The sequence below is a fragment of the Mchenga conophoros genome, linkage group LG6 (genome assembly GCF_057382185.1).
Source record: "Mchenga conophoros isolate Kocher_MC1m ecotype Shallow Benthic linkage group LG6, M_conophoros_male_GT1.1, whole genome shotgun sequence".
NCBI classification, from domain to species: domain Eukaryota; kingdom Metazoa; phylum Chordata; class Actinopteri; order Cichliformes; family Cichlidae; genus Mchenga; species Mchenga conophoros.
This window is the reverse complement of record NC_140531.1, coordinates 4063092-4086017: the sequence shown is the minus strand read 5'-3', so window position 1 is coordinate 4086017 and position 22926 is coordinate 4063092. Positions and strand designations below refer to the sequence as shown.

At 41.5% G+C, this 22926-nt stretch overlaps 1 protein-coding gene across 1 annotated transcript; it reads right to left on the bottom strand.

Annotated features, from left to right (window-relative positions):
• Positions 1-1009: 1009 nt before the first annotated feature.
• On the bottom strand, positions 1010-22419 carry wipf2a (WAS/WASL interacting protein family, member 2a). Its single transcript, XM_085275860.1, has 8 exons — positions 21918-22419; positions 13694-13830; positions 13221-13353; positions 12528-12638; positions 10719-11384; positions 8941-9168; positions 4608-4709; positions 1010-3042 (listed from the first exon to the last, which is right to left on the bottom strand). Exons 2-8 carry the CDS (start codon positions 13751-13753, stop codon positions 3002-3004), a joined length of 1341 nt encoding a protein of 446 aa, XP_085131986.1. The 5' UTR covers positions 13754-13830; positions 21918-22419; the 3' UTR covers positions 1010-3001.
• Between the last annotated feature and the right edge of the window lie 507 nt (positions 22420-22926).

Below are 22926 nucleotides of genomic sequence, written 5' to 3'. Positions count from 1 at the left end.
AAGGTAAAAGTTTAAGGTATTTTATATTTCCTCACACAGCTCTATTATGTGGGATATTTTGATAATAAGAAAAAAATATCTTCAAACCTTCACCTGACTGATTTTGTTTCTTGAAGCCACAGTTTACCCAACAGATGGGATAGCTGCACTACAAGAAACTTGAGCTGTTGTATGACACGCTACAAAATATCTGCACATTCAGGCTTTGGTAGGTCGAGCCCAGCTGCACTGACAGTTAAGATCTAGATATGAATAGAAAGGCACATTAAAGTATCCCAGACACCTCAAGGTTTACTCATAAGATTCAACCCAAATTTGTTTTTAACGAAAACAAATCACTGACAATAAAGACTTACCTGGAATGAAAATGTCAGCTTAAAACAGTCCTCATATTCATCCTCTTAGCTGCCTCTGCACGTCTTACCTTCGCGCCGTTCGCTAAAGTGGGTGGGACTAACAGATCACGTTATACCAGGTTTCCCGCCATTGCGAGGACGCGGGCGTCACATTAGGTCTGAGTTAGAGTGGAAGCAAGTGCAAGCGGAGTATACTCAGATTTTGACAGGCTCTAAGAACACATAAATACTCTGGAGAACAACAGGACTTTAGGACAAAGCCTCATAGACATTGGAGGACCTCAGAAGGTGGCAGTGTAACGTCAAGGACTAACTACAACTATGTTCACAACAAATATTCCACTTTCAAGTCTCAAACAGTTTAATGTTACACGTTCTTCATAAGCCTTAGTAGGTTCGTGGTGGCAAAGTTACTCTTCACAAAACCATACGCTTAATAACTGCACAGCTAAATATTGCTCTTGAAATCTAGAAATCTATCTAAATGAGATTTAAGCTGTGTTAATGTTTAGAGAAACGATACCAGCCAAGCGTCCACTACATGAAATGGCAGAACTCGGTACTGACAGCTAATTTAGTAAAACATTGTGCAAGTGGAAGAAAAGCTACAAATACAGAAACTGAGCATAAAGAAACAGACAATGAATCAGGTACCCTTTCCCAACAGGAATATATTTATTTGAAATTATTTCAAATGATAAAAACATGGCTGATAACGTGAATGACCACAGGGTTTTTGCTTTTCAGAGTGGACAAGGTGAGAACATGAGATAAGTAGAGGGGTCATCTGTGTATCAAGGTGAACATGATCCAGAAAAAGAAGCAGAGGTGCATCACTTATCACCTTCACTAAATTACCTGCCGATCTGATTTTTTGAAAACCAGACCCCAAAAATGTTGGCTCATTGGTAAAACCTCGCATACATCAATTCAGCTCATTCACCTTTATGGCCAAATGTCCAGAGAAGTGCAACAAGAATCCAGTCTGTCAGACCAAAGCTCACCCACTGGAACATTGTTAGAACTCTTAATCATGTCTTTTCCTATAGTACAAGCTTTTTACAACATAAAAATAGATCAATAACTATGATTACCATATTCCTTAAAGTAAATATACAATATTTATTGCATTTTCAAATAGACTTGTTTCTTATTTACTCCGTTGTCATCATCTTCCCCCAATATATGTCGTCGTCATCATCATCAAAAAACTAATCACTGGTACCGATGAGTGACAACAGATTTGTGTAAGGCAAATACCAGCAGGAGGCGCTGCATCACTGAGAATGGACAGTCTGACCTGAGCCAGGATCTTTTTGTTCACTTTTTGTGCTGTGCACTGTAGAAAATGATGTCATTAGTGTTTTAAGTGAAGCTTGATGCTTTCAAAGGGAGAAAAGAGAGGACCTCCATATATATTCCAACAATTCTCTGGCACTTAAGTGTTCCTGCATTTTTTTTTTTTTTAAGATTTTTGTTTTTGGTTAGCTGCTACCATCTACAATCTCTACAAACTGCTGCTTGCATAGCAATTCAACAACACATTATCTTTCTCTGGCTATGAGGTCCTTCTTCGAAAGGGCCACCAGCAGCAAATCATGAATCAGAGCAGAGCTGAGCTTTCAGACCAACTTCCCTTGAAGAAGATTCCTGCGAAAACAGAGATGATCCCTTGTAAACTCCTCCAAAAATGGTCTGCAAACCTTGGTCCAGTAAACAAATAATTAGTGTTGGACTAAAATGTGGCCCACACAGAACCCACAGTGAGCCTGAAGAAATATGCTGGCTATGTGAAGGAAACCTGTCAGAACCATCAGGGGCAAATCAGTTTTATGTTGCATCAACATGATGTAGTCCTGATGTTGAAGGTGCGTATGTCAGGGTCATGCACAGTGTCTCGGTTAAGCAGTTTAGGTGCTGTGCAACATCATCTGAAGATGCACATATGAACAACCCCAGATACAGGATAGAGTTACAAAAACAGGCAAGACTACAATCAAAGAATTCTAAATGTCAGAACAAGTGTGTGGCGACTGCTGTCATGGTGAACCGTTCGTGAGACTCCACCTGCATTTGGCACACCGACTCAAGCACACCTTTACCTGGCACTGATGGAATGGCTATTCAAGACAAATACTAATTAACAAACCGACAATAAGCCCCACATGTGTGGCAGTACAAATTTTTAGGGAAAAACCTGAGTTTATCTGCTCATATTCCCTACAAATTAATGCTGACACCAAAAAGCAATAACATAACAGAAAAAAGAAAATATGTTATTCTGAAAAATCACAACTATTCTTATTATTATTCTGAATAAGCATAAAAAAAGATGGAATGCAGAGATTTGGAAGTGTTCGGAGTTTGGTCCCGATATGTCAAACAGAAGCCTCTGCATTCAGTCAGCAGAGTCGTCATCAAAGTGGTCCCAGGCAGTGGTTTTTGTTCTCTCGTGCAAAGACTGAAAGTGACCGCTGAGTAGTGTCAAACCTGCGTGGTGTAGTAGTGTTTCCTTTGTGTTCACCTTGATGCTTCCAGCTGGTGGCTCAATGTTAGTGTATGTTTGTGATGTAGTGTGTTTATGATTCGAGTGCTTCACCGCTTCCTCCTCAACGACACAGTTCAAGTCCCGAACTGAGGTCTGTTCACCTGCCCACTGGCGGCGCTGGAGGAGCTCCTCTTACGGCTGAGGAAAGAAGGTGGAGAGACAAAGTTAACTACAGCTCAGTCCTCACACTGGTCTAAAGGGCATAAATTGTACATTTTGAGAAGAAAGCTGGAAAAGTGACAGAAGTTCAAAACCAAAAAACAGTTCAATGAATAAATCTTTAAAACCTTAAGCCCTGACAGAAGGTCCGCTATTATTTTACAACTCACAGAGAACCATTTTCAACCACAGTAGACTAGAAATTTCAAAATTTTGAGTTAATAAGCTGTAATTTTCGAGATCAAAATCTTAAGTTAGCTCTGTCAACCAGGGAGCTCTGTGAAGGTACTTCTTTTCCTTGTTACCCAGAAGCCAAAGGTGGAAGGCATCATCTACAGCTGTACTTTTGACATGGTTTTACAAATGACATCCTTGTGTTACTAACTGAACTGCATGGCGTTATCAACAGCAGTTTGCTAATGTTTATTATACACTGGTAGGTCACTGAAGAAGCTAAAACTGTTGCCCTCGTTTCCATTTTCATGAAATTGATTTGTGAATTCAGCGTTGATAACTTTAGAAATGCAAAGACTGTCTCCAATAAATCTCTTAGCTGAGATGATAATCCTGCGTTTGATTCAACCTGGAAACATCATGGCTCCTAAGACTTAAACTCCCCCCTCACCAACTCAACAGGTTAATATTTAGTTTCACAAAACTCAAGTAGTCATTATAAGGAAGTAGGTAAGCTGTGATTAAGTTGGTGGTAAACCTTTACTGTGAAACAAAGGTCAACGTTGCGTTATACCTTTCTCTTTTGGCATGTTGTAAAAAAACAGAAGAATACGTTTGCAGCTTGTGTGAGTCACTGAATATGTGTATAATATAATGTTAGCATTTCTATTTGTGGCAGGATACTACCATCATAAAGATATCACATCAATATTTTAAGAAGACAATTTGTTTCCTACACTGCAAATTACCATTGCATGTTAATTAGTGCTTTTACACTTAGGTGTGTGCATAATATATACTTATTTTATAGGCAGAGAAGAAGAACTAGTTTCTAGTAATTATTAATTATGTTAATGCTGCTATAATAACACTGAATTTATAGGGAAGACACTTTCCAGAGCAACTCCATAGCATGTGGAGCACGTGCCAACAGCTCTAAAAGACGCATGTAAACCAAACTGTTAGGATAGTGTCTAAACAACACACACACAGCAGCTCAGGGTAATTTTTCATGAAACCCAGCTTCCCCTATGGCTGCATCCTGACACATAACACAAACAGAGCAGTTTATATGGCAATAAAACAATTGTCCACGACGTAACTGAATCTTAAGGGGAGCTGGCATTGTGTTACATTTACACTGTGGGTCATGCTTCAGTCATACCACACAGATCATAACCTTTTCTTCTTGTTTATTCCTTGTTGTTTTACTGCTGTTCTAAGTGTTTAGCACATGAGATCTGGGTAAATAAAGTGACCGTGTCTGACAATAACACTATATTCTCCATGAGAATGCAGTGTCTTATTATTCCTGACAAAACAAGTCAAGTGGAGGGAGAGAGCAATGTGCTTCATAGTGTTACTCATACCCGTGTTGGTCTTGCTGGGGTAGACCTTGTTGATAGGCCTGTACTCCTCTGGAGGTGGAAGGTCTTCAATAGGGTGGAAGTTGAACTTGGATTCAAAATCATCTGTAGGAGGAAGGAGAATAAACATAAACGTTTTAAAATGTGCAGACACATCAAGTCACAAGTTTTAAATATTAATTGCATTTGTTTTACAAAGAAAAGGCAGTGGACAGTTTAAATTGCTTAATAACTTATGACTACTACAAACGCAAAATGAAAAAGTTAAATCTCAAACTTCTGTGGCTAAGAGATCATGTCCTAACCAAAGTGTAGTAACAAATGCTTTAGTGGATTTTTTTACTGCTTGCATACTCATTTGCAACAGTACTGATACACCCAGAGTAACATCATCTTCTCCTTCAGCTGACACACAACATAACAGATGTGAATAACAGCATAACAGACTTAGTGAACATGTTAAAGGCTGACACCCCGGTGTTTATGAGAACTTTTGCGAGGTCAGTAAAGCTCTTATATTAAAAATACTGAGGTATTAAACAGCCATCATCATGAAATTTTAACCTGATCATCATAAACGTTATTGTTAATGAATTAAGATTATTTCATTCTTAGCAATTACCCACAGACGGCAGCTATGTTTTTTAAACCTTTAAACATGTGAAACAGCAAAACATAGCACTGAAACAGAGATAAGCACAGTGCAAAAGAATAAAAGACAAGCATGTTTTTCACGTGAGTTTCATCTATATAAGAGCGTTTCTAAATCTATGTACCGTCTTTTCTCTCTTTTAAAAGTTAATTAGCCAAAGCCACTAACTCTATCATTAATGCTGGCACTAGGCAGCAAAGATCATCAGTCCTGCTTGTTTTTACTGTTAATATACAGTGTTCATTTAACAGGATAATACAATAATTTGTGTCTAAACTATTGAAATTATTGTTATGTTTCTCGTAATGTTTCTCCTAGAAAAACCCATGCCATGTTATTTTAAAGAAGGGGCTTTATTATGCCTTCTAGACCGCTCACACTTGTTGTCTTTTTCTAACTGCATGTTCATGAACTTTAACATTTTGTAGCTCTGAGGCTTGTAGCGTCTGACGTGTCGCTCTCGGATTTGTTGCAATTTTGTCCACTCATGTCCACTCCTGGGAAGACTGGTACTGGTGTTGAATGTATCCCAACCTTGTTCACTGTAGAATTATGGACTTCAAATGATTTATAACCATTGCCAGACATTTCGAGGCAGCAACATTTGTTCCTCAATCATTATTTACGTCTTTCCTCCTTGGCCTTGTGTCACCACATACCTGAATGCTGCAGGCAAGCAAGCTGCAAAACATTTGCTTCTACTGGTGAGCTCACACTGGCTGGTGATCAGTTAATGAAGTACATTTGATAAGCCTTACCCTTTTCATTCCTACAGAATTATTAGGGGTACACTTAGTTTAAAAAAAACAGACAAAAAAAAACACTGCTTCTGCAATATGGCTTAGTTTTTGTTACATAAATAATGACATTATGTAACCTTTGAGGTTATATTCACATCATATTAAGCTCTGCTAAGGAACAGATTACCACTACATACACTGACAGAGGAAGTACTTTAAACCACCAGGCAGAAGTTTGCTTTTGTTTTTTTAATATCAAAAAATAAATAAAAACAAAACCAAAAAAATCTTTCAACCCCTCTTTCAAACAATTAGCTGATGAGCATGAAAGTTTTTACCCTATTCCTTCTTCTCAGTCTGTAGTCACTGGTCCCTGCCTTTGTATTATGAACAGAGCTCAGTCACAGCTCAGTTTTTAGATTCCAGCCACTACAGATCACCCGTACAACATCTTTGCCTTCCCTACAGCCACAAACTCCAACCATCAAGCCTAGACAACAAAAATAAATGGTATTCTTTGGTTTGTCAAATAATAAAATAAGTCGTACAGGTTGCTTACTTTGTCTCAGCCCCCAGTTCTGTCAACCTGTGCACAAAAAAAAAAGTCTTTCCTACAGGTTGATGATTTACTTCTTGTAGTGGTTGGCATGTCGAGAATTTACATTTATTCCCTAATCACCTGACATGCAAGCAATGACTGTTTATGCTCTCTTATGACATTTATTACTCCGTTTGAAAGAGTTGCTGAGGGACAGGATGACAAACTATCTTAGGCTATAAATCCCATGGTCTGCAGCCTCAAGTCTCCCTTTATACAAACCACATAAATAGTGATTTGGTTTTATCATCATTTTTAATTCTTAAGTTTGACACAGTAAGTACACAAAGCCTCAGTAGTAATCTAGGAACCACCCATAACTACCTTTTTGGTTTCCTGATGTGTGGACAAATCAGGAACCCAAAAAGGTAGTTTGCATAGTGTCAGTGGAGATTTGACTATCAACGGCGATTCGTCACCGTCACCTCCATCGCATCAAGATCATAAACAAATTTGAGTAGTTAAGCAGCAGAAAAAGTGGTAGCTATTTATATAAGCCTCAGCATTTCATCTCCTGTTTAAAAGAGCAGTCAGATCGAACCCCACATTCAGATAGGTACCTACACTTGGGGGTGTAGTGTTGACACTCAGAGATATAGCTCAAGTTGTACTGGTGGTGCCCAAAGTTACTGAAATTAAGAGAGATGTTTTTTCAAACATTATCCGAGCTTTTCAGGGATCAAAGGAAAGGGTAAACATCCAAAGTCCACTTAAAAGCCATTTATGGAGCAATAAGACAATTTAACATTCTCTCCTCTTCCTCTCCGACTGCCTGCATAAGGACACCATCTCAAGAGAAATCATCGGCACCTCCCTCGACAAAAACCATACAGTGCCTCAGATAAGGAACTTTGGTCCTCATCTGCCTCACTATCAACCGTTCCATTAAAACAGAATGGGGATGAAATGGGAGTTACACAGTTACTGTAATTAAGTATCATTTAAATTTAATTACCAAAAAGTTATCATTCACTTTATACTTAACTTTAACAGAAACCACCGTCCTAGTTCAACACTATAGCAGTAGGCCAGACACATTTACACAGGCATAAAACACTAGCAAAAAGAGTCTTTGGCACAAATCCCCTGGAAGTAAGATCTAGTTAGCAGGTTACTAACCCTACCAACCCCGTCACCAGGTGTTCAACATTTCAACCATACTGTTGATTATAAATGAGTTTTTGAGTGCATGTGGCAAAACTGTCCTTCCAACCCCATAAGGATATGAACACTTTTATTTTACTAGGCCTCACAAAATCTTTTCTTCTAGTGACTCTGGTGAGTTTCAGACTTCCAGCCTTAAGTTTTTATTGGAAAAACCAACTTCACAATCCCTTACAAGGCCACATTTTGTGTTGCGGCAGCCACGTAAGACCGTGAGATAAACATAAACTGGCTTTGTAGTTATGCTCTCTTAATCACAATGTATTCCTACCAACATTGTCGTAACACCATGGATAACCAATTTACTTATAACAGGTTGGGCTTGTTTATCCAAGATTAGTACTAGATTATCAGCAGTATGATAATCTGGTTCAGCCTCCTGTTCATCCATCTTCATTTCTGCTTATCTCACAGTGCATTTTGTTGCACTAGCCTTCATTGGCCATTTCCTGTGTTTGTGTGGGTCTGCAGTAGTGGCAAGTGTGGATTCATGTAAACTCTTTCTTTGTGATCACAGTTTGGTTTAAACAGCAAGCACTGGGCTGTTGTCCACTGTGCTCCAGTTATGGTTGATTTTCTGAAGCATGTACAGCACCCTCTCTGTGTTCTTAGCTGATTTACAAATGGAGCACTGGGTTTTCCACTCCTGCCTAACAGAACACACACATTGTCTGTGTGCACCAGTGCTGCTATGCAAAGAGACTGTAGCAGAAAATTCAAAGAGAGAGGATGGGTGTGGATGGAGGTGTCAGGGTCCAATTTGAATACCTCCACACATACAAAACCAGGCAAAAAGGTAATGAGCTACATTTAAGCCATTTTAGGTCTAACCTGTGAGCAAAGTCATGTAAATAAGATCTCACACGTAACACTACGATGGTTATAGCTCATCTTTTTAGGATTTAAACAATGTCTGGAGAGAGACATTTATACATAACAGTTTTGAAGTCACAATTTTAGGGATGTTATCCTTTTCTTATCATTTTGCTAAGTTCATTATAAATATTTTAACTTGATAAATGGTGAAATCCTGTATCCCTTTGTTTCTGCCTGCTGTGAACTGTGGCACCATTTGATCTAATTGAACTAGATTCAGTAGGATTTTAAAAACTGATGTTATTTAGCAGTTGTCAACAGTGGAATATGAAGGAGATGTTGCCGAAGCAGTCTTTTCGCACTCACCTATGATGGACTTGGAGGAGGAGCTGGAGGAGTAACCATTCCGGACTGGCGGGGGTGGAGGAGGGGGTCCAGCTGGGGTTCGTGAGGAGGAAGATGAGATGGAGGAAGAGGAAGGAGGAGGTGGTGGTTTATTGCCTCTGGAGTCTGAGCTATGGCCACGGTAAGGGGGTGGGGGAGGAGGGGCATCCCGATTGCCATTACGAGACCCAGGGGTGGGCGCCTGGGGAGCTGCATGGACAACATACACACACAAACAAGTGATCACGAATTCATACTGAGGGTCAGATGAACGGCAGTGATCTTAATGAATCTGGTCAAGTCTGTGTGTGTCTAATGTATCAGTTGCCGGGGTCCCCCCACCATGATAAAACTTGTAAGGGTACAAAGTTTGTACACACGGGCTAAAACAGAACTATGAAATGAAAGTACTGACCATGACTGTTTTACATTTAGTACAGTCAGTAAAAACGTGCATGCATGTTGTGCAGAACAGAGCGAAACATCACGTTACAAGCATCTTTCTTCCAGCTGGTTTCATAACCAATCATGAAACCAGATATGATATAGTTTCTTAAAAATGCTACTGTTTGTAACAAAGCAACTTAGAATATGCCACATGACACATTTCGAGTTCCTGTCACTGCATCAGTGGAAAAAAAAACCCAAACATCTGTTCTCATACTGACTTTTAAAATATAGAGACTTCAGTACCAGCGAACAGTGAGATTGAAACAAGTCTGTGCAACTTAATATTAAGAGTGTGTGTGGGGGAAAACAAGGTGAGCAGGAATGCTGGAATATTCCACAGGGCTACAGGAATGCAGAGAAACCAGGAGACCTTGTAGCAAATCGTTTCACCGTTCAATCACAAGACAGAACTCAAGCTAACAAGTGCCTTCCTGTTTCGTGTATTTGCTTTGAATTCAAATTATGACTGTTCCCAGTGTGCCATAAATCTTTTCTGAAGCGGAAACAAAATCATCATTTGACACGTCAGACGTGGAGAACTTCATCTGTAACTAGGGCACTTTGTAGGTGTGGCTGTCCTAAATCCCCCAGTTTTTTTAAGTTTTGTTTTGTAAACATCAGAAGCATCTAAGATGTGTCATCCACATGGCATCCACCCAACTTAGCATACTTACAAATACCAAAAAACAGCAAATCTGCTCCGCATATTAAAATATCCTCATGTCGTCACTTGTTGACAAAATAAGGGGGGGAAAAAAGGTCATTCTCCCAAATGCAAAAGCAGCTGTAATTATAAGAAATATTATACTACTGTCAAGAATCGATGCAGGAACTTGATGAAATGCTGCAGCCAAAAGAAAGATTTATACATCACACAGAACAAGACGAAGCACATTTTTTGTATCGTTCTGCACTACTCTCAGATTCAGAGGATAGAAGCCCGTCATGTGTAGAAAACGTTGCAGCGTTATCCTGGATTGTACCTTAAAGGTTCAGAGATAATGAGCCAAGGCTTGCTTTGCCTTCATTATAAACATTTCTCCTCAAAATAAAGAATAATGAGGTCTTCTTCAACGTTCACAATCAGGAGTTTGCACTCAGCCATATCTTTATTGTATATATGAAGTAAATCTGGGCATTCAAACGATGAGCTGATTAAGGGATTACGTTAACAATGGAGGTTAGGTTTCATGAAGGTCAAATTAGAGATGATTGAGAATGAACGAGAGAATTTCAATCACAGGATAAAAATAAAGAAAAAATTGTGGTGAGTGGCAATATTGCACTTTTGACAGATTTCTGGGACGTACCTGTTCTGCGTCCAGGTGGATCTCTGACAGGTGGAGGTGGTCTGTTAGACTGCTGAGAAGAGGATGACGATGATAATGATGGAGGTGGTGGTGGGGCATGGCTGCGTCCTTGGTTGCTGCCTCCTGATGTGTGTTTTTTATGAAGGGAGTTATTCCTCTGGGGAAGCTCTGGAGCTCCACCTCCATCGCCGTGGGATGGCCCATTAGAGACACCACCAGATGTGTGTGGTCTGTATGGCGGGGGAGGAGGAGGAGCAGAAGAGCCTCCAGTAGGTGGTCTGCTGGAGGACAGAGGTTTTACGTTGCTGGGCGGGGCTGGGCCTCTTCCAGGTGTTGGTGGAAGGGGTTTCTCTCTGCTGTAAGAGGATGAGGAAGGTGCAAGAGATGCTTTCTGGCTTGGGGTAGGTGGGGCATTTCCACGGCCACCTCTGTTAAAGGGTGGTGGAGGCGGTGGTGCAGAGGTGCTGTGCTTCATCCCACTGCTACCGCTGGAGGAGTGGGATATGTCAGGCAGCGAGGGGCGGTGTGAGCGTGAATGTTCTGGTGGAGAGGGCTTGTTGGGGGGTGACGGTGAGGTGGACCGGCCTGTGGGAGGACGAGGAGCCGCTGACCGGGACCCCGGGGGCCGTAGCGCAGATCTGCCCAGTGAACCACCAGCAGGACCGTCTGTGTGGAAGACAGAGAGGCAGTGTTTAAGTGCACTGGGAAAAAAATACAACAAAAACCAACTCTGGTTTCTTGGAAGCAAGTATTATTGTTTTGGAAGCAAAATAATAAGGAATTGGGAATGACTTAACACTCCCAGTGAGTCTCATACTCTCGCTCTGAAACTCGCGCTGTCACCATATTTTTCTCTATCAGGTAATATATAAACACGCACGCTCCATGCAGTGTGCCAGCTAGAAATTTTTCCTGGTTGGGGATTAATGATGCATTCGCAGCATGTGGGAAAAAAATAACTCGGAGTGAATTACACGCAGACAGCTTAATATTTCCATGGTAACTTATACTTGATGGTTACAATAAAGCCATTTTAACCAACATGCGTGGGAAAATCTCACGATACATTGAATATATTTGATATATCGCCGAGCCCTATGTGGACGAGTTAAATACTACAATCAGATGATTTTTGCACAAATCAGTCACATGTCAGACCTGTTGCTGACTGATTCGTCGATAATATTCTTTATATACCAACCTCTTGCTAAACTGTACAGTACAGTCTTGTGGTGTTGTTGCTGTATATTATTGCTTAATTAGTGAAGGGGTGGGTAACCAAGTTTGACCAGCTTATGGTTACATTAACACTAGTTGGAAACTTTCGTTTCTCCACGGAGCTACACCTTTGACTGCTAAGATCTTCCATTATAAAAATATCAAACAAGCAGCAGGAGAAGTTAAAGGTTGAAGCTATTTGCTGCATATGAAGTGTAACAGTTCAATAATTTAACATTCAACTAAAATAGTACGTTTTAGACTTTCATTCATTATTAATGGTCCAAGCATTGTGAATTTGTAGCAGTGTAACTTATTTATTTCTATAACCACAAAATGATGGACAGAAAAATAAAAAGTACAAGCTCGGGAGAAAGGCCAAAGGAGCTTTATTCTCTCTCTTTATGTGCCGTTTCTTATTCTGGAATCATCTGCTGACAGATGTTATGTGTACGACAGAGGACTGACTTCAGGTGTCCTCTCTTCTCCTTGTTATTTACTCACACTAATGATAACGGCTCTTTGACAAAATGATCCAAATACAGTAAACTGGGGCAAACACGTATGTGCTAAATAGCATAAATGTTTTACCTCCAATTGGTCGTAACTTTGGCACACCTCCTTGGAAAAGGCCGCCCATTCCCTTTGGGGCTCCACCTCCAAAACCGCCACCTCCACCACCTCCTCCACCTCCTCCAGATTCTGGGGGGGCAAACAGAAATACATTTTAATATTCAAATATTTAGAGAACCTGGGACTTTATCATGGAAAACTGATGGGAATAAGCTGTTCCACTGCAGAGTAAGAAAAAAAACTGTTCTTTAATTTAACATTTTAAAGGTCAAGTTCAGTTTCCTTTTTCCACTTAAACATATTTTACATAAATTTCTGAAACATATACCGCTCAACAATGGAAAAAATTAAAGGGAACTCTTAAACCACACATCATTACTGACATACAGCAAGACGACTTATTGAAAACAAACATGCGCTGTCATTCACCTTTTCCCCCCAACATCTATTTGTTTATACCCTACTTTGCATTTCCACAATGTGTCTTTTGTCCTGTGCCCCCCACCCCCACCACCCCACCTTATTGTAGCAGATGGCAGAGTTTTCTTCCTGTCACGGAGTTTTTTCTGCCCACTGTCAGCGAGTGTTTGGTACAATATTAAGCACCCCGAGGTGACTATTGTAGGACATCCACCCTGGTGTCAGGATTTTGAATCAACTCACAGGGAGTACATCAGTTGGGATTTGAGTTTGTGTATAAAACAAACTTACTCTCTATAACAGGAGCACTCCGGTCATTGACCTGGCCGACCTTCTTTAGCTTGGCGCCTTTGTGGATGTCTGACAGCAGTGCTCCTCTGCCTTTTGCCTCAGATGAGCTCAGTTTGGGAGGAGCTGTGTTTGCCTGTGGAGACAGTTAAAAACTTTACAAGCAAACTTCCGGCTCCTTTAGTTAGAACAAAAAAGTTTGAGCTCGCAATGCAGACTTAAAACAAAGATATAGTTTAGTAGCAGCTTTTGGTAATTTAGCTTCTATATCTGACTTTGCCCATGGCTTAACAATTCAAAAACGTTTCAGGGACAAGCACGTCTTGTGCACATTTGCACCATATTTTAATATAAACAAATTTCTCACAGCACATATAAACATCTCAGGTCAAATTAGAGATCTGCTACAAGGAAGTGTATAACTTGTCAGTTTTCAGTGCAGTGTGTTGTGATGAATATTTGATCGGGTCACTGACCTCATGGAAGGTTGGAGGGGGTGGGGGTCCTGGAGGAGGAGGAGGGGGAGGAATAGGCATCCTGACTCTGCGTTGGCACCGTTCTGTGTGGGGTAAAGGCCGGTGACTTCACCGTCTCTGGAACAATACGCTGGCTCCTGAAAATGACAGAATATCTCAACTGATAAAACTGAAAGCCAAATTCGGTTGTTAAGTGATGACGTATGAGCCCTGCTTCTACTCTGCATTTATTAAGGCTTTTCTGTTTTAAAACACACGTTTTGTATCTTGTTCTATTTAATCTGAACACGCCCCTAAAAAAAGTCAGTGATCACTGTCGGTCTCTCTCGGTTTTTATTACCACTACTCATCAGCACAACGTTTTAAAGCTCACGGTGTAACTGCAGCCCGTGCAGACTAACTTGGTATGGTGGATGGATTATCTCAGTTGTTCTCCTGACTGAAATTTGGTCCATTTACAGCATCCTTTGACCCCAACTGTCAGGAACCCTTACATTAACTTTTATTGAGTGGAAAAATTTGCGTTCATCCTCCAGCTTCACTGTGTTCACATTATACTAGCCACAGCTGTGTAGTTTTGTCTGATGAAGCAAAGGTTTACTAGCAGTAAGGGTAAAACTGCACATACTGTTGTACCAGTGTAGTAGTAGTAAAAAAAAAAAAAGGTCCAGTCTAGAATATGATGTAACCCTAGTTTCAAGAAATTAAGAGCGCACACACACACACACACACACACACACCCACCCCACAGGAGCTTTCCCATGGACCAAGAACCTTTTAACCTTCTGTACCCTTTAACAGCAACAGCTGGATATGCCGTATTTCCCCATAACAGCCATGGATTACTGGAAACCTTCTACTGCTGTCCGTGTATATAAGATATTGTTGTATATACATTGTATTTTTATGCATTTAATTAATATTAACACTTAAAAATAAATTAGGAATTAAAAATATGTCTAATATTTTATAAAATGTTAAAACTTCATTGTGTATGAAGTGTCCTTGTCTGCTTGTCTTTTCAAATAAAGTCCAATATGGGCCAGCAAAGCTCACTTATGAGACGAGTTGTTGAGGATACCCCGAACTTGCCTGTGAGTAAAAACTGCCGGTTTTGTTCAGTGCTAGTGAATTTTGTTTTTTGAAGTAAGTGACTGTGAGCTGTCTGGAGACAAGAGGCTTGCATGTCTAATGGCATAGGAGGCAGATGTAGATGAGGAGGAGACAAATGATGAAAATGTAAATTTGTTGGTATATCAGCGCTGTTAGGGGAGGAGAAACAGCCGAAGCAAAGAAATTATAACTTTTCCCCCCAAAAGTTTCTTCCACAAACTGTTGCAACATTTCCCTCTGTATAATCTGTTCATTACTTTACTGATATATCATTAAATGGCTCTAAAACCAATGCAATCATATACAAATATCTTCAACCCACCTGTAGCAGATCCGGCACATGTTGTAGGCTACAAAAATCTAGAGGTGCGTAACCGGCAGAAATGGCGGCTAGCAACAGCAGGTGTAATGTTAATGTTATGCCGTTCATGAGGCACTGCACAGCGGGTGTAATGATCCCACAGACTTTAACTCGAACCAACTTTTAAATCAAAGAATATGTGCTTAATAAAATAAAATAAAAAAAGTCACACTTTCGGACTGCCTCGAAGAGATTCTGGCAAACCGTCAGACGTCTCAGGAGGGGAAAGCGGTGCTCTACCTGCACTGTGTATAGTGCTGGCGGAGCGCTGCTGACGTCGACTGAGAAAATTGTCAGGCGGTGGAAGGAATACTTCGCGGACCTCCTTAATCCCACTGACACGTCTTCCGAGGAGGAAGCAGAGTCTGGGGATGAGGGGAATGACCCGCCAATTTCCGGGGGCGAGGTCACTGAGGCAGTTAAACAACTCCTTGGTGGCAGAGCCCCTGGTGTTGATGAGGTCCGCCCCGAGTTCCTGAAGGCTCTGGACATTGTAGGGCTGTCCTGGTTGACACGCCTCTGCAATGTTGCGTGGAGATCAGGGGCAGTACCTGTGGACTGGCAGACCGGGGTGGTGGTCCCCATCTTTAAGAAAGGGGACCGGAGGGTGTGTTCCAACTACAGGGGGATCACACTCCTCAGCCTCCCTGGGAAAGTCTATGCCAGGGTGCTGGAAAGGAGAGTTCGTCCGCTAGTCGAACCTCGGATACAGGAGGAACAATGCGGTTTTCGTCCTGGTCGCGGAACACTGGACCAGCTCTTTATCCTCTCGAGGATACTTGAGGGTGCATGGGAGTTTGCCCAACCAGTCTACATGTGTTTTGTGGACTTGGAGAAGGCATTCGACCGTGTCCCTCGGGGTGTCCTGTGGGAGGTGTTGCGGGAATATGGGGTGTCTGGCCCATTGCTACGGGCCATTCGATCCCTATACAACCGTTGCAAGAGCTTGGTTCGCATTGCCGGCAATAAGTCGGACTCGTTCCCGGTGGGTGATGGGCTTCGCCAGGGCTGCCCTTTGTCTCCGGTTCTGTTCATAATTTTTATGGACAGGATTTCTAGGCGCAGCCAAGTGGCGGAGGGCTTTCGCTTTGGTGGCCTCAGAATCTCATCTCTGATTTTTGCAGATGATGTGATTCTGTTGGCTTCATCGGGTGAAGGCCTCCAGCTCGCACTGGAACGGTTCGCAGCCGAGTGTGAAGCAGCGGGAATGAGGATCAGCACCTCCAAATCTGAGGCCATGGTTCTCAGCTGGAAAAGGGTGGAGTGCCCACTCCGGGTCGGGGATGAGTTCCTGCCACAAGTGGAGGAGTTCAAGTATCTCGGGGTCTTGTTCGCGAGTGATGGGAGAAGGGAGCCGGAGATCGACAGACGGATTGGGGCTGCAGCTGCAGTAATGCGGACGCTGCACCGGTCCGTCGTGGTGAAGAGGGAGCTGAGTGTAAAAGCGAAGCTCTCAATTTACCGGTCGATCTACGTCCCTACCCTCACCTATGGCCACGAGCTGTGGGTAGTGACCGAAAGAACGAGATTGCGGATACAAGCGGCAGAAATGAGCTTCCTCCGAAGGGTGGCTGGCCTCTCCCTTAGAGATAGGGTGAGAAGTTCGGCCATCCAGGAGGGGCTCAGAGTAGAGCCGCTGCTGCTCCACATCGAAAGGAGCCAGCTGAGGTGGTTCGGGCATCTGACAAGGATGCCCCCTGGGCGCCTCCTGGGTGAGGTGTTCCAGGCATGTCCCACCGGGAGGAGGCCCCGGGGCAGACCCAGGACACGCTGGAGAGATTATATCTCTCGGCTGGCCTGGGAACGCCTTGGTATTCCCCCGGATAAGCTGGAGGAGGTGGCTGGGGAGAGGGAGGTCTGGGCCTCTTTGCTTAGGCTGCTGCCCCCGCGACCCGGCCCCGGATAAAGCGGATGAAGATGGATGGATGGATGGAAAAAAAGTCACAAGGAACACTCACCATGATTGCAGTGGATAATTTTACCTGTTTTGAACACCACTGCATTTTAGTTCGTTGTATGTTAAACATCCTATGTTCTTAGCACAGCAGGAGCTATGCTAGTGGACCAAGAACAGCACAAACACAAACAAGAGCAGCCCACATTACTGGCTGTTACATTTCGACACTGCTCCCGATGACACTAAACAACTACATTATGTAGATGTCTGTATGAAAAGCTCTGCTAAACAACGACAGCCTGCCAACCCACAACCCTTCCAGGCATTTTGGTTCCTCTATCTGAACAATGAACCAGACTTTAAAACAAGTTTACAGTTTGTAAACCCCAAAGTTTCACTAAAATCCTCTCAATAGCTGCAGCAACTCTTAACGGGTTTGGCTAAGTGGTGCTGAATGTGTTTCTTTCAGTTCAAAACTGAAAGCTAATCAAATATCAAAAAGGAGAGAAGCGCAAGCACCAGATCCTCAGAACAATCTTTAATCCAAAGAATAATTAAACATTTAATCAATCCTGTGTTTTTGTTTTTCCTTCTACTGATCAGCTACTTGTTTCACATCCAAAATAAGAACAATGCATTTAACCAGCATCCAGGCAGAGCTAACAACAGGAGAATGTTCATTTTAATGTGAAGAGCTGAGTGTTTTCATATGGTTTCCTTTCAATGTTCTACACTTTGTGCCTGTGTCACTGTTAAATGCAACTGCGACCTGGATTACTCCCATGGGAATTGGGACAGTTTGCACAGTACAGTTGACGAGACTGTTATGAAGCATGATGCTTGAGATAAAGGATGAAATGACAAGAGTTGTTCTGTCTTTCAAATTTCACTTGCAATCTTTTGTAAATCCTTAACTGTGCAACAATGGAGGGTGCCCTCGGGTAAATCCAATATGAAGTGTCACAACATGATGATTACTCATTTTAAAGCGTCATCAGTTTTATAAGGCTTAAGGTGATGAAACTGACTCCACCTATTTGTAGGACAGAACTGAACCAGTTGTAGGATTTTTCTGATTATATGACACACACACACACACACACACACACACCCCTAATTGTAACGAAACAGAACTTCTCATGTTGGTAATACACAACTTTCTATTAGTGTAGACTGGACAATTTCTGCGTTTCCAATTCTATAGTTAGGATGAAGAAAGCCAAGACACAGCAAACGGCATCACTGAACAAAGCATCTTCCGTCTTGTTGTCATGACTGTAGTTGACGTTATGCCAACAAGCAGCTGGTGATTGTGTTGTGTTACTGCGAATAGATAAAAGCCCCTGAAGCTAGTTGCTCTTAGGGATGATGCTCAGTAGGCAGTTTCCTAAGAGGGTCCCTCGAACTCGGTAGGTAGACTCGCTTTAGACGCGTCTCTACAGAAAGAATCCAACGCCTCAACTTTACTCTGAATATTACCCTAAAAAACAAAAACAAAAAAAATCTCATCTCAGGGCTTACTCCACCCACAGACCAAAAAGGTTTTCAGCTGTGGGTCTAAAGTAGGGGTGTCAAACTCCAGACCTCGAGGGCTGGTGTCCTAAAACTCAAATGTGTCCCTGCTGCAACACACCTGTATAAAATTAGTAGGTCATTAGCAAGACTCTATAGAACTTGACTGCATGCTGAGGTGGCAACCCCCAACCCTACTCAAGTAATTTTAAATAAATCAGATCAGAATCAGAATCAGAATGGGGTTTATTGCCAAATGTTGAGCAGGTTTACAACATTAGGAAATTGCTGCGGTGCTTCAGTGCAAACATGCTGTCATAAATAGCACTTAAATAGACATGGAAAAAAATAAAAGTAGGGATAAGAATTAAAAGTGCTACGTGGAAAGATATGTGCATGAGATATACATGAGATATATACATGAGAATAAGTGCAAGTAATGCAAGTAAAGGTAAATGTTTGGAAATATGTACTTCTAAAATAACTTTCATTGCACCATGTTTATTCAGTCATGAGCTCTGTAACATGAACCAAATGGCTGCGTTGCAACCTCAGCATGACTTGGGTACTTTTGTGAAATCTAATGATCTCCCCTGAACTTAATTTGGAACTATGTCCCTTTGGTGGAAAAAGGGTAAGAGAATCAAGTTAATCAAAACGTCCTGTTCCCTGCACAGATTTCCTGCAGAGGGAACTAGAGATGTCAACGGCTGACTGGAATAGGCCCGTTTGGGTTTTTAGCTGATCAGCCATGACAGATGACTGATAAATTTCACATATTTTTTTCTTGGACTTGTCCGTCTCCAGAAACATGGCTTCAGGTAGCTATAATGCAGACAATGACTAAGTTATTGATTTGGTCATAGACAATACCCCTGTGAAACAAAATCTAACAAGTAATAAGTGTATCTAGGTGTCTCAAATGCTAATGAAATAGCCAGTTTAACCACTGCCACTTCCCGTTAGTGCACAGACTCAGTTGGTTTCAAAGTCTTCCCTCTATTTTCTATTGCAGTAATTTCAGCTGAAATAAAAGTTGTTCAATGTTTAGTGGCTCCAACTTCAACATCTGTTCAGTCTCATCTCCCAATACAGTGGCACTGAAATCCAACTAGGAACTAGTTGGTGTAAATACAGGGTGACGCAAGTCTGTAACACAATGGAATACACTGGAGTTTTTATCTATACAATAAGCTCTGGCCACTAACTTAAATCACATTGGTCACTTGACATTTGTTTGAATTAGACTGAGTCCTGACACAAGTCTTGTAATCTGGGGCCGTTTTAGAGTAAAAAGGTTGATTACTTAATAATTTAGCCGTTTCGAGGTTATTCAAGGCATTATTGATCAATAATGACCTGAAGAAATACAGGACAGTGCGTTTTCATCCACTATGAAATTAGAATAGCACTTTGCCCATCTTTGCGAGAAGGTGCACTAAATATAAAACTTGTTATACAGTCAGTTTAGCGAGATAAGTACAGCTCTGTTTGACCCCTGTTCATTTATATAATTTTTTTTTTTTAAATCCTGTAATCACACATGAATTTATATGATGGACATCATTTTCCAGTATTGGAAAGTTTTGATTTGAAAAGACTACCAAAATATTTGTACTGAATTTACATTATAGCTAATTATATTATATTAAACTGTGTCCATCCTGCATATAATACACCTGTACTGAAACTGCTCTAAATGTCAAAGCTTTTCACACAAAGAGTGTCTGAGGTCATTGGATCTCCCCAAACCAGTTAGCTGTCTGGGCTCATTGTTGCCTCATGCAGGCAGTTGGCTCCTCGCCCCGCCCTCACCTCTTTTATGCTCCAGTCCTCGGGCAGCATGGTTTAGAGCTGAGACAGGTTTTCACCGAGGGAAACCAAAGGAATCTTACCTAGCAAGCTCGCTAGTCAGGCAGTGACGTGGGTTAAAGCGAACCGCACAGCAGCAGATTTACGAAAACTGAGAGTAGGGGGTCAGCAAATATTTCAAGACCTGTCTGGTGTGTAGAGTAACTGTAGTCTCAAATAGACCTATTTCAGTGACAGTGATTTAATTAAACCAGCAAGAAAGGTGTGCAAATGGCTATTACACAACTCAAGGATCCATCGTCACATCATATTTACTTTATTATGAGATATCACAAAATCTCTGATTTAATCTTTATATCTTAAATCTCTGATTTAAGAAACTGGAACTAGTAACTGTTGTTTATGCTTTTAACAATTCTTTGCAGTTCTTTAAGTGACAACCCACTGTATAGAGCCAAGAAGACCTCAGATTGTTGGTATAAGACTTCAGAAATACTAAAAAGGCTGTGGTTTAAATAAGATATGATAATCAAATATTACCCAGGCAGTAAAAATGCTCATATGGTTGGCAGTCATGCCCTGGCAAAAGCAACAGGTCCTGACCTTTGACCCCATAATCTAACTAATCCTGTCCATTCAAGATCCAAGTAAAAATGAGCTCTTAAGTAGGTCATGAGGCTGAGATTTGCTCACCATTAAACTGTTCACCCAAACAGTTGGTAAACAGCCATTTGATGGCAAGAAGTTTCCCCACATCAACAGTCTGGCGATGTACAGAGAAACAGAGCCAGAGAGGGAGGGCTGTATGAGGAAGTAGGATGCTTTTGTGGTTAAGGAAGTACGCTGAGCTTACAGGCCTGTAACACTGTGTGTGTGTTTCTAGGCTTTAGGGGGGTGGAGATGGCCCCATATAACTAAAACAGAACCTCAATTGTGTGCTCAAGACATTCTTTAGAATAAAAAACAACATTTTCTACTGTCAGCTTTTTTCAACATGTAGAGACCAGATAACTACCATGAAACCAGGGATGGAAGACACATTTGTACACTATGTAGAAATTTAAATTTTTATTGCGTTGAGCTTAATGAATACACGAGGCAGAAACTAATAATCGATTAGTCGAAAACTGGCATCTATTTTGGTTTGCAAATAACCATTTATATTTCCGTGTACCGGATAGTTCCATTACTTACAGTGTTTGAGAGATGTTTACCCTACTTGGGTATGAAATGACAAAAGTCGTCTATTTAAATACCGATATAGTGATGATTTTTTTTATAGTGTGACATTTGATGCCTTCGCATATGTACATAATTCCTTATACCTCTGCACACCACTGCATGAACATAGTTTTTGTTGGACAGACCTCCAGCTAAGAGAAACATGAAAACAGTGACATAAACGTTCGTCACACACATGATCCAAAGGCCTAGGCAGGTTGTGTAGCCGCTCCCAGGTAAAGGGAGAGTGAGCATACATACCTGGCAGAGGCTAACTTAAACTTGGTTAGCATTACGAATTTACTCACCCTGGCTCGAACAAGCGGATGTTTGCTAGTCTCGTCCTCCTAAACAACATGAATGGGAAGTGTCGATGTAGAAATCCTTCGTAGGGGAGAGTCTAACCCCCCTTCCAAAAAAATGATGGGAGGGTGCTGGTGAGCTGTGCTGGCGTAAGTTACCAGCGACACTAGCAGGTTAGCTAGCTAGCTGTCGATGGTTTCAACAGATCGGCTAGCGGCGGGTTCACTGGAGCTAGCCGCAGTTAGCTGCTTTGCACCGAGCTGTTTACTTTCCAGCTGTCAATGTCAGCGCAGTCCGGCTGCCTGCAAACTCTGTCCGCAAGAGGTCTTTGAGATAAATAGTGCATTAAACAAAGTGCTGGGCGCGTCTGAGAACCACTTTTTATCAGTTTTGGGTAGCTATAGAAAACTTTACCTGCCCTCCTGACCTGCCAGCAGAGCCATACTCCCTGCTGACACCGTTTTATCGCTCTCTTCTCGGAAACCCGGAAACAAGCAGAGCGACACAAAATGGAGCACAACAGCGGTGCATTAAAGCGCTGCCGTAAATTCCAGCTTTAACAAGGTCATATGTGTACTAACAAAACTCAGTCCTGAAACGTGTTTGATTTAATGGGACGTGTAATGTTTAGACTACGTCAATGTCACGATTTACATTTTCAGTTCAGTTGATCTAATTTTCATATTTCGTAAGATGTAGAGCATTGGATATATTTCGTGTTTGATGAAAATTTTCTTTCACTGTATGAAATAATTGTTATGGTTCCTTTGGTGCTAGAAGTTGAGGTAAACGGTTACTTTTTCATATATTTAGAGTTTCCCTCTAGTCTAAGCAGTTAACAGCAGTTAAAAATTATAAACGGTGATGTGGAGTCTTTTTTTTTCTTATTTCTTATTCTTATTTTCTTATTATGAAATATGTGGGAAAGGTGAGAACAGAGAAACAAATAAACGTGTAATCTTTCTAAAACATGATGCATAAAAGGGCAAGACAATGAATTAACTGTCTTGAGGG